The following is a 12,843-nucleotide window of genomic DNA, read 5'->3' on the forward strand; positions in this document are numbered from 1 at the left end:
CGACAGAAATTCTCCTAGCTCCAAGTGTTAAAGGTGCTACTGTTGGGAGGTCTTGACCTCAGCTTTCCCATCTATTTCCATTCCTGTTTTGATCTGACTTCCCTTCTGCAACAGTTTTCTTACATGGATGACCCTGGATGAAATGAAAAAACGTCTTCAAATATATTTTTCAAACTTACTTCTTGTTATTGCTACATTGGTAGTTGAGTTTTTCATAGCAATGAATCACAAAGGGTAGCTAGCTGGTAATGTGGCATTACTTTCTGAAGAACTGTGAAATTTTGCAACACTCTGCAGTCATTTAATGCAACTTTTGAAAACAGATACCTTTTACTTTCTCATAACTGAATGTGTGGCATGAAGTCTATGTGCAGAAGCAAACGTTGGCTGTGTGGTTAGTTTTGTTTTGTTTTTATTTAATTGGCCATTTTAAAAAAAATCTGAAATTTTCTAAAATCACCCAGAGGTAGGTTGAAACTTAAATAATAAATTAATTAATAAGCTGGACTTCTTTTCCTTCAGATGAGTCTATCGACATTAAGAGTTGCTCCAGTGGCATTCCTGTAGCTTTCCTTTAAAAAGGGGGTAAATACAACACATAAAAGAGACCAGATTAAAATTTTTTAACAATATAATGGCTCAACCAGTGGAAGTAAAACTTGAATTGACTACATTATTAAAAAAAAAAAAACACTAAAATGTGCATATTTTGACTCAAACCATATGGAAATGTCAGATGAAACAAGCTCACCAGGATGAAGAGGTATAGCATGGAGGAGCTAAGAAATGCTGCATCCGCGGCACCTTTGGATAAGAGCCTCCTACGCCTTAGCATTTGCACTGTCCTATGGGAGAGGGAACAACGAATGGGGCAGTATTTTTGCCATATTTCTCTTTTAGTTAATGCCTTCTCAAATATTTTCATGCTAAATAACACTTTTATTCCCCCTCTTCATGCCTTTTAGCTTCAGGCTTGAGACAGTCAAGCAGTAAATTACCATAAAAGGCTCATTATATAGAGGAAATTGAACTTCTAAGAGAATGAAGTGTCTGAAAACGATATGAATCCAGTGGTGACAATATTACGTCATGTCTATTTTCTTCATAATGAGCCGATTAGAAACAAAAGTTCAGCTAGCCACAGAGGCTACTGGCAACGGGAGATTATTTTTCTTCAGGGGGATTGCTTTTGATTACTCATTATTGCTTCCTTGAAATTTTCATTTGTGCCCCGCTCTCCAAGCTCTTACCAATTAAACTGAAAATAGATTTGCAGTTATTTTTAATTTTTCAGGGAAGAGCCTTTTAATAACACAGAAGTTAAAATTCTTATTAAAAACCAAAATTATAAAGCAGGTCATAATTTTAAAGCATTGCTAAATGCAGTATATATGAAAACGTAGGTCATTATAACAAGTAAAACTTTCTTGAAAGTGATCAGGTTATGGACTTAACTAAATAATTCTACATAGATTTGATTTGTAAAAATCTCTCTTAACTTGTTCTGAAATGTCAGAGATAAGAAGGACATGTCCTAGGGTGGGGGTGGGGGGGAATGCATCATTAATTTAAATGATTACTAGTGATAGTATTATATTTTACTCATACTTTTTGATAGTGGAAACAAACTCCTTTAAACCATATTCTCTCTTTAAATTATAATAAAGTATAGTTTTTAATGATAAGTAACATTTTAAATGTTAGTTATATTCTTTGATGGTCTTCCCTTATAAAAATCAAAGTATGCAGTACTTGTGTCTAATTTGTCATTTTTGCTAGTTCGGAAGCTCACCGTGTCCTCTTGCTTTCAGAGTCTTGACAAACGTGTTAACAGTTCGCTCCCATTGTGCCCATCTAGCATGTTCTCCATACTCTTTTTGTGTGAAAAAAAAAAAAGATAAATGTATCAGTAGCAATCAAGAGGAAACACACAGAAGGCTGAAATTGAGTTCTTAGCCTTTCCTGGTTTGGGTGCATTGCGTAAGAAAGGAGACACGAATAAAGGTCTATGTGTGTGAGGAGGCTTTCCCCTTTCATAGTATGTTTTCTCTCAACACTGTTCAGTCTTTTGGATCCAAGGCTATATTCACTTTCACAGAGGGCGGAGACTGGGGTTGTGTGTTTGAGGGAGTGTGCATGGATGGGAACGCCCCAGCAAGTGTGTCTATGAATAGAATGTGCAGTTGGAATTTCCAGAAGCTTGCCCTTCATGGGCCTTAATTCAGGTGGCTTCAAGACATTCCTGCTTTCTGTTTGAGACATGAAATTAAAAGGGAATGACTCTGACACATTCACTTGACTGCTTGAATTTCCTAAATTTCAGGGAAGCACCAAAGTGATTGCTCCCTGGGCATTTACCAAGATAATGGTGCCTGACAAGCAGCCACAGTACCGGAATGTCATGGCATATGGGTGCCTCAAAATTTCAATTACCATTAACTGTGCATGTTTATCATAATTTTTCTTCTAATTGGGGTCAATTAGCTAATATCAGTTATGTCACTGGGGTTAATCCTACATCAGGTAAATTGGACAAATACATTTCTGGACTGAAATAAAGAGAGAATATGGCCAATTTTTTGGGGAAAAAAAATGTGGGATTTAGTATTTTTCAACGAGTTTTTTTCTCCCTAACTCCCTGTCTCTTGCTGAATGCTCTGATTCCCACATGGGTCCCTAAATAGGGAGAAATGGTAAGACCAATGTCAAATTGCTTTTTCCTCATTTGCATGCTTCGTGCCATGGGCAGTTTAACCCATGCAAAGTAGAGCGGCCATGCTTCTGCAGAACTGCCTCCCTCCGCCTTGCTCTGAAAGCATGTCCATCAAAGGTAGTCAGACGTTCAGCACACTGCCTTGCACTATGCCTGGTGACTAAGCCCTGCCTCATCACATCCATAAGGCTAGAGGTCTCATCACACTCACGGAGAACTGGAAAACTATCTCTTCCTTTGGGTGTTCACACATTCATTTCAGCATTACTTGTAAGGGTGTCCGCCAGGTGACTGGAATTTATAAGTTAAAAATGAAACACCTGTCGTTCTGGAAGAGACTTGTTTGTTTGTTGTTTGTTTGTTTGTTGTTTGTTATTCCTCTTGATTTACTCAGCTCTGTGGCTCTAAATTTCAGTGGCATTAGGATTTGGGGTGGGCTGTCATTTGATGTAGTATCTTTGCTCTTTGGGGAATAATTTTACACCAAATGAACCTTGGAAACTCTGTTCTATGAGTGATGCTAGCTTTCAATCCAGTAGCCCTCACAACAGAAGAAAAGCCATCATCATGGCTTTGGGCAAGAATTCCAGGATACTTGGGGAACAAATTTTAATCCCATTTATTTTCCCATTCAACTCTGAGGGTGATCAACTTCACCCTTTCAAAATAACAAGAAAACGCAACATCTGTATGTATGTGCATGCACATAGCATGGCATGCACATATGTGTACATGCGTAGTCAGTCCCAGGATAGCCAGTGGTTTTGAACAAAGTTTGAATTGATTTCATCTCCTGTCTCTTAGCTCCTACACACCACAAACATCGTTTTCTTAGTTCCATACAGTAACTGTGTATGTCACAGTTCTCTCTAGAGCTTCTTTCTTTCTTTTTCTTTTTTTTTTTTTCTTTTTTTCTTGTTGCTTAAGCTGGAGCGATGACTGGCTGGGAGATACAGCTTCAGTTGGAACTACACTTCATGTGCTTACAAACTTTTCTTTTGTAGGATCTGACGGCATTAGCCAAAGAATTAAGAGAACTCCGGATTGAAGAAACAAATCGCCCACTGAAGAAAGTGACGGATTACTCTTCCTCCAGTGAGGAGTCGGAGAGTAGCGAGGAAGAAGAGGAAGATGGCGAGAGTGAGACACATGATGGGACAGTGGCTGTCAGTGACATCCCCAGACTAATGTAAGAGCTTTTCTGGCTGTTGTTTTTCAGATAGCGTCTATAATAGGTTGCACGTGAATTTCTGTGCTTGAGCTAGCCTTCTGCTTCAGCCTCCAGTGTAGCTCGGATAACAGTTACATCTCACCACGCTTGGACCTAGACTGTTTCCTAAATGAAGACCAGGAAGGAACGGAGTTTCCAAACCAAAGCATGAGAAATGCTAGCTAAATACAAATGACACATAGGTCACTGACAAAGGGAACTGGCTTCGGGGAATTGAGTTCTCATTGGAACATAGTTCTATAACTATCTCTCTGCATAGACGCAGTCACCTAGATCACATAGCACTTCTAGGCCTGTGTGTGCTCTGCCTGCTCGTTGCTGTTGGGCTTGCTGTCCTTTAGATGGCTCTTTCTTTGTTCTTTTCACCCCTAATACAAACGATATTGACAGCAAGACTGCTGGCACATGTCTCTCCACCTATGAATAAAAGAATAAGATTGTGGACTGTGGTGACATTTATCGATTAAAATGAACAGATGTATACCCCACCCACCACCATGGCCACCAATAAACAAGAATGAATGCATGTGGCAACGGGTGTTAACACCCCCCAATGAGAGAACCAGGAGGCACATAGCCATTCAAGGACGTTCAAAGAGTCATTGTTTTTCACTCCATCCTCTTCAGTGTCTTTTTTTTTATTTGATCCCTTTTCTATCTTTTTGAAAATATATATACATATGTATTTACATGTATATTCATGTTGACATGCATGCAGTGTACATGCTGAACACAGCTCCATGTCCACATGGAGGCCAAAAGTCAGTGTTGGATGTCATTCTTCAGATGTTGTCTATGTTTTTTGGTTTTAGACAGATAATCTCATTGGCCTGATGCTCACTGAATGGATCCCCTGTCTCCACCTCCCCAGTGCCAGGATTACAAGTGTGTACCACTGCACCTGGCCTTCATGCTCGCATGGCAAGCATTTTACCAACTGAGTCATCTCCCCAGACTCTGATCCTTTTTTTCTGTCACCAGCATCTTTATATACTCTTCTCAAACTCTTCACAATCTTATCTTTATGTATTTTTGTCTCTGTATGTCTACCTAAATCATAGTCTTTGTTTAGTCTTAGTTTTCTTTCTGCCTCCAACATGAATAGGAAGCACAGTGAGTCTTGTTCATTAGAGTGGAATCTTGGGTTGGTTCTTTCTGTCCCTTTTTTTTTCCTTTTCTAAGGTGTCATTGCCATGGTTTGACATAACACTGATGAAATACAGTGCTACCTTCCCCATCTTCACTCTCATTCCCCTTCATTTCTTTGGATTAGCTATCAGTATTGATCACCAGGACATACTCAGTCTGCTGAGAGAATATGTCATCACACTATAATTATTGTCTTGCTCAACAGACTACAGAAAGATGGGGATGACCAGACAATCTGTGGAGGAGGCCTCCCCAAGCAGTTCTGAGAGGCAAATCCAATAACCATTATTGTAAATCCATGCTTGTGATTTTACTTTTGGTTATTCAATTATCACCAGCTATAAATATACTAGGATATGAGATTTGAAACAGTTTGTATTAAATTGTCTTTGAACAGCAAATAAAATTGTTCTAGAGGCAAAACTATTAAGCCAGAACATCTCTACAGAACATGCTTTTCTGTTTTGTCTTGACTCATCATTGTTCAATTCTTCTAACATATTCTAACAAAATTCCCTCTAAAACACTGAGGATAAAACACTGGGATAAAAGTTGGTGATGAAATTAAAAGAATTGTAAACTTCCTACTATGTGTTAAAGACTGTGCTGAAGGGGATGAGATTGGAAAGTGCTTACTTATATTCTGCCTTCAAAGTTCATATTCTTCTTTATAGAGATAAATTACACATGGGAGGATTCAAGATAGTCTAATCGTTTGGGACAAAGAAAGATAATTTGTGTAAAAGTGTAAAAATAGCATTCTAAGCCCCTACCATTTTCTGTAACTCTTTGAATGATGTTCCCCTCTGCATTCTAAAGGAGAATTAAAACTTATTTTCCAGAGCAGAATGTCCATCTTTCTAACATTCCCTCAACTGCATTGTGCTTCTCTCTGCCTTCTGCTAGCGTATCCCTTTGAAAGTCACAGCTCAGCCTGCTCCTAAGAGCCATCCCCTCCTGCCTTCTCCACCAACTTCTCCACTGTGACTATTACCTCACCATTAGCCCTAAGTTTGCATGTAATGTGTTGAGTCAAGACTGTCACTGTGCTTGCCTCCCTGTTTGAATGGTGGAGGTCCCTGAGGATGAGCATAGTGACTTATCCATCTCTCTACTCTGAATACTTTGTTGTGTCTGGAATTGAGAGGCTTTCCAATAACCATGACTAGACCACAGAGTGGGAATAGCAAGACCAGACCTCAAAGAGCAAGTGAATGGCTTGATCGAAAGGATAGGCATGCATGTCAGTAACCTGAATAACAGCAAGGAAGACAGATAAGAACACGCAATAAGACTAGAAAGCCCAGGCAGGGAGAAGAGTTGAAGGGAAACATGCCAAAGACTGAGGGTGGTGTAAACATGGAAGCTGTGGCAATGATGGAGAATCTGGATTAGAAACACCAAAGCAATAGTGGATAAGTTAGCATGCAGCCACTGGGAATCTGTCTGTGTCTTGAACCAGGGTGTGACATGATCAGTGCTATGTTTGAGGGAGGGTACTTCAGCAGGACAATTTTGGAAAAGACACCGGCAAAGACCTTCACAGGACCTGTTGCTGCAACTTGGGGAACAAATGATAAGCTGAGGCTACCAAGGAATGCTTATGGTGAAGGCAAGATCTGATGTGGTTGTTAAAGTCTTGAAAGTTGTAGATAGATTGAAATAATTGTCCATTAAAGACAACTGAAAATAGTATATGTGTGAGATATAAACAGAGAAGGGAAACAGAGGGGTAGTGCGTGTGCGTGTGTGTGCATGTGTGTCTGTCTGTCTGTGTTCCAGTTGGCCTGAACTGTAGATGTATTTCCATGAGCATTTAAAACAGAGACAGTCTGCTGTCCTCTAACACAGTACTCGCATGCATTAGGAATTTCACACTATTAAAACTCGATTATAACATAGCTACTTCTGTACAAACTGAATGCTTTGGAGCTATAGTATCTCTACACGTTTTGAACCACCTTTTTTCCTTTGTTAAGGTAAAATGCTCATGCTTTATGTTACCTATATTTTAGAGGGAAAAATAAATGTATATTGTAACTCAGTTCACTTCTGTGAAGTGCAAACAGAGCCAGTGTCTCAGAGATGAAGGCTCAGGCTTTCACACAGGCAGCCATGGGTCCCAGTGTTCAAATAAGAGATTGCCCTGCTATAGCTTCAGATTATTACATGCCCTTTAATCTCTAACAGTGTGTTGTAAGTTTGAGTTCCCTGACCAGCGGATTGCACTTCACAATGCTTGATGTGTAAGTGGGCGAAAGGAGTGGAAGAAAATACCCCCAAGCATAAGTGATCACCACTGACCTAAGAGTTGTACAGAACTTTTATTATATTCATGTCACCAAATATATGGTAGCCATGGCCTGTGCTTATAGTCAGGAAAAGCATACGGCTTATATGATAGGAAGAACAAGGCCAGTTTGCATCATGAGGAGCAAGCTGAAGAGGCGCCCTAGTGTCAGAACCCTCCCTCCAGTGCCAACCCACACTCCAGGACAGTATAGTAAGGTCCTGTCTGTGGGCTGAAGAGAGGGCTCAGGGATTAAGACTCCTACTGTTTTTCTGGAAGTTGGAGTATAGGCCTGATACCTACTTCAGGTGACTCACTGGAACCCGTAGCGCCAGCTCCCAGTACCCAACATGCTCTCCTGGCCTCCACAGGCACCGCCACACATGCGGCATACACTCACAAATTCACATAAACGAAACCCGAAAATGATTTTTAATAAAAAGGTAACCATGTGACCATGTACTTCAAACCCAGTGCATTTTGTACAGTCTCACATGATGCCATCTAGATAATGAAAGCCCCATGGCTTTTCTTTTCCTCCTCTCGTTCTCAATAAAACACCACAGTCCTAACCCATTGTCCATATCCCCAGCTACTGCAGTGCCTCCTTCACAAGTCCTGTGGCCTCTTGTGCCTTTTATGCTCTGGGGTGAGTGGCCGTGCTTTATTCTTCAATCGCTACATGCCTGTGCATTCCTGTGGCCAACGATGAACTCTTCAGTGTCTCTACAGATGTGCCTTTCCCAGTACATCCGTTTCCTTGGAGCAGTAATACCCACCTTATCCCTCTTTCTTCTGGAAATGGAACGGATCTGTAGCACTCCTATGCTCTTGAGACTATATGCTTTAATTGAGGAATCCTCTCTTGCCCAGCTTTTCTATCCGCTACCTTCGGCCAAACCAAGGACCTTTTGGAAAGCAGGTGCCCAAAAAGCACGTATTGAATTGAATGGAGCTGAATTAAATCAGTGCCTCCTGGAGCACTTTGACAAATCCAATTAGAGGGAATTATTGTTCCAAGCCAGTAGTCTAATTACAGGAAATTTCCTATACTTTTTCATTTGAATCAGTGGTGGGATTTTATTGTTTGTTTTGATTTAATTAGGTTTGTTGTTGTCTTTTTACCATCTTCATAGGATTTTGGATAGTTTATTTTTTCCTACCCAATCTCTATATTAAGAAAAATTACTTCTAGAACAAAGGATAGTTAATGCAATAAGGTTTCCTGCGTAAGCTCTATATTAAGAAAAATTATTTGTAGAACAATGGATAGTTAATGAAATAAGAGGTTATATTTGTTGCTTGAGCCTTAGCGGGTTTTTTTTCTCCCAGTCCCATTCTTTTATTGTTAGTAAGCATTACATTTTAGTGGTAGTTGCAGTTTTATAGGAAAATCAGGTAATGCCAGGGTTCACTGTTTCTGCCCCATCACTTTCTCCATGCAGTCTCGAGGCCGAATCAGCATGTGTTGTAACTACTGAGCAGCATCAACAATGACCGCTCAGGTTGGCCAGGCTTGCTTAGCTTTGACCTTAAAGGACTTTGTTCTTTCATGTTGCATTTAGTTATTACAACTTCTTAGACTCCTCTCATTGGCTGGGACAATTTCTCAGACTGTATTTCCGTGTGGAAAGAAGTGCTAGGGGTTATTTATGTGTGTTACAGATTGTTCCTCTTTGGAAATTTGGAGCTTTATTTTATGTGTATGACTGTTTTACCTGCATGTATGTCTATGCAGTGTGTACATGCTTGGTGGAAATCAGAAGAGAGTGTTGGGTCCCCTGAAACTGGAGTTAGAGATGGTTGTGAGCTCCCATGTGGGCGCTGGAAATTGAGTGCCAGTGCTCTGAAAAATCTACAGGTACTCTTCATTTCTGAGCCACCTATCCAGCATCAACCAACCTCATTTTTTAAATGTATACACCTTAGATTTATTCTTTGTGCTGTAAAGTTCCATGAACAGAATTATTTTGCTTTTCCATACTAACTGGATTATATCAAAACTTAAGTTGCTACATTCCAGCAAACCCAATACCAAAGATACCTTCTTAAGTATAAGACGACAAAAATTAGAACTGGGTGTCTAGTTGTCCAATTGTTTTTACAGCTAAGTACTCACCACTATACAAAAGCCCCGTGCTTTGACAGTAAGCCTGAATCAGATCTCTGCTAGGGACACTAAGGACACTAAGAAAAGCCTTTGGCCCTAAAACTTTCAGTCATGCACTGAACACTCACTAGGTGCCTCTAGAAAATCATGCGTACCACACAACATCAAGGACACAAACACAGATAAGATCCGATCACTAAAGAACTTTATGTTGATGCAGTGATAGAAAATCTCAGAGGACCATGTACAAACAGGGTGGAAAGCCGTCTGAACCATCCTATGTGCTAAAAGATGTATTATCTAGGCAAAGACAGAGATTAGAAAAATAAAGGTACTGGGGAACAGGTCAGACTTAAATCACCATGGGTTTTGTCATGTAATATGCACAAAAAGCAACTGTAAGTTAAATGTTGCCAGGGTTAGAAGAGAGTAGGATTTCCTTTAAAACTTCCATTTGAGACAAGAACCCAGTAATAACTTTAGAGCCACAGGAAGGACCTTTAACTTTTAGCTGCCATTGACAAAGGCCTACTGAAGGTTAGGAGACTTAAAAAAAAAAAGCCACACAGTCCACTGCGCAGTGAATTTGAAGGGAAAGATTACCATTAATGAAAGAGAAGCCAACCTCATTGAGACACCAAGAAAAGAAAGGAAAAGAAAAGAAAAAAAAAAGAAAAGAAAGGACAGAAAAGTATTTGAGATATGGTTACAACACAATAAGAGGGACCTAGGTTGAACATAGAGAATGTGAGAGAAAGTGATATCAAGAATGGTGAGGAGTTTCTAGTACAATAAACCAATGGTTTTAAAGTTACTTATTCAATAACTACTACATGAGGAAGGCCATGACCTCAGCTGCTGTCCAGGTATATAAATGTCCAACTGAAAGTAAAACAATTAAGTGATTGAGTAAAAAGCTTAGATGTATTTATTTATTATTTCATGAGAAATAGGTGGTCATAGCAAAGACCATTGATTAGAGCCTGCCAAAAGACTGTACAAAAATGAAGCAGAGTCTTAGAGACCTGTTGCAGTTAAGAAGATCCCACGAAGGAGATAGTCACAGAATAGCAAAGGAAAGGAAGACCAGAAACAGGTCAGGGAACAGAAAGAATAAGCCACGCAGACTCAGGCCTGCTGTGTTAAAGCGTGGGCTGCACTTTGCCTTTTGAAAAGAAAAGTGTAGGGAGGTGATTTGAATATGTGGAAAGTTTTGGAAAAATTCTGTAATCAAAAGCCATTGCATTATCTTGAACACATACAGAAAGAATAGTTCCTAGTAGAGGCACTTAGCATGAGGCACAGAACCTAAAAACATATGTACAAAATGTTAATAACTGAACATTCCTTCATAGCAGGACTGCCTTGGGCTAGCTAAGAGGAGTTGCTTATGATATAAAAAGCAAATTAACTAAGGAATAACTACAGATTGGCTTTTGTTCCACCTATAAGAAATATTGTTAATCAAGGTAATATAAAATATAACTTCAAACAGTTTAAAACAGATGAGGTAGTTATGTCCCATAAAAGGCAAAGTATAAAAAAGGACTTGAGCAAAAACATATCCTCAGTTAAAAATATTTAGCAAGGATTAAAATACACAGTGGACAATAAAATGCCTGTTAATACCTGCTATTGGCTAATAATTGACACATAAATCAGATCTCCTCAGTGAATTTTAAACCTTTATAATGACCCAGAAAAATTGGACTTGCCAAAAGTGACCACATAAGCATTTGAAAGAAGATATTGGCAGAAGACATTATTATATTTAATATTTAATTATTTAATTATTATAATTAATATTTAATTGTTGCTATGAGATTTACATGGAAAAGAAATGGCCAAGAAACACATGAGGAAATGTTCAACATCCTTAGTAATCAGAGAAATGCAAATCAAAACGACTCTGAGATTCCATCTTACACCTATCAGAATGACTAAGATCAAAACCTCAAGTGACAACACATACTGGTGAGGTTGTAGAGAAAGGAGAACCCTCCTCCATTGCTGGTGGGAGTGCAAACTTGTACAACCACTTTGGAAATCAATCTGGTGCTTTCTCAGAAAATTGGGAACAGCTCTACCTCAAGACCCAGTTATACCACTCCTGGGCATATACCCAAAAAGTACATACGACAGGGCACTTGCTCAACTATCTTCATAGCAGGTTTATTTGTAATAGCCAGAAACTGGAAACAACCCAGATGTCCCTCAGCTGGAGAATAGATAAAGAAACTGTGGTACATCTACACAATGGAATACTATCCAGCTATTAAAAACAAGGACATCATGAAATTTGTAGGCAAATGCATGGATCTGGAAAAGATCATCCTGAGTAAGATAACCCAGAACTAGAAAGACACACATGGTATATACTCACTTATAAGCAGATAATAGTCATACAATACAGGATAACCAATATTATAATCCACAGACTTAAAGAAGCTAAATAACAAGGAAGCCCCTAGGGAGGATGCTTAATTCTCATTCAGAAGTGAAAATAGGCTAGACACCAGAAGCAGTTGGAGAGAGGGAACAGGATGGGAGTCTACCATAGATGTCCTCTGAAAGACTCCACCCAGCAGGGAATGGAAGCAGATGCTGAAACTCACAGCCAAACTTGGGGCAGAGCACAGGGAGACTTACCGAAGAGTGTGGGGATAGAAGGAATGGAAGGGGACAGGAGCTGTACAAGAATACCTACAGAGCCAACATATCTAGGCCCAGAGGGTCCTGAGGAGATTGATGCACCAACCAAGGACCATGCATGGAGAGGACCTAAACCCCCTGCTCAGATACAGCCTATAGGCAGCTCAGTTTCCTTGTGGGTCCCCTAGTAAGGTAACCAGGGACTATCTCTGACAGGAACTCTGTTGCCTGGTCTTCAGTCACTTCCCCCTGGCAGGCAGCCTTTCCAGGCCACAGAGGAAGAGGATACAGGCAGTCCTGATGAGACTTGATAGTCTGTGGTCAGATGGTAAGGGAGGAGAGCTCCCCTTTCTTTAAGGACTAGTGAACAGGCATGGGGGGAAGAGGGAAGGAGGGTAGAAACAGGAGAAGAGGGAGAGGGCTACAAATGGGATGTAAAGTGAATAAATTATTTCTTGGAATTAAAAAAAAAAAAAGAGAAGGAGCCAGCAGAGAAAACAAGCAGGTTCAAAAAAGTAGATCAAGGTTCTCAATTGTCAAGAAGGTTGTGGACTGGGGGGAAGCATGAGGACCCATGAGTTCAACATCCAACATCTATATAAACCTGCCATACAGTGACACATGCTTTTAATCCCACTTCTGGGACAACAGAGACAGGAGGATTCCTGAGGCGCACTGACCTAATTGACCTAGCCTAA

General features: G+C 40.0%; 1 protein-coding gene across 1 annotated transcript in view; it reads left to right on the plus strand.

The window, feature by feature from the left end:
- Tnik (TRAF2 and NCK interacting kinase) overlaps window positions 1-12,843 on the plus strand; it is a 74,979-nt gene that overhangs the window by 29,890 nt on the left and 32,246 nt on the right. The window contains exon 11 of the mRNA XM_055626212.1: window positions 3,718-3,902. Coding sequence (XP_055482187.1) covers window positions 3,718-3,902 — 185 coding nt within the window. The remainder of the gene's footprint in view (window positions 1-3,717; window positions 3,903-12,843) is intronic.

The sequence above is a fragment of the Psammomys obesus genome, unplaced genomic scaffold, assembly GCF_907164565.1.
Source record: "Psammomys obesus unplaced genomic scaffold, mPsaObe1.curated_primary_1811, whole genome shotgun sequence".
NCBI classification, from domain to species: domain Eukaryota; kingdom Metazoa; phylum Chordata; class Mammalia; order Rodentia; family Muridae; genus Psammomys; species Psammomys obesus.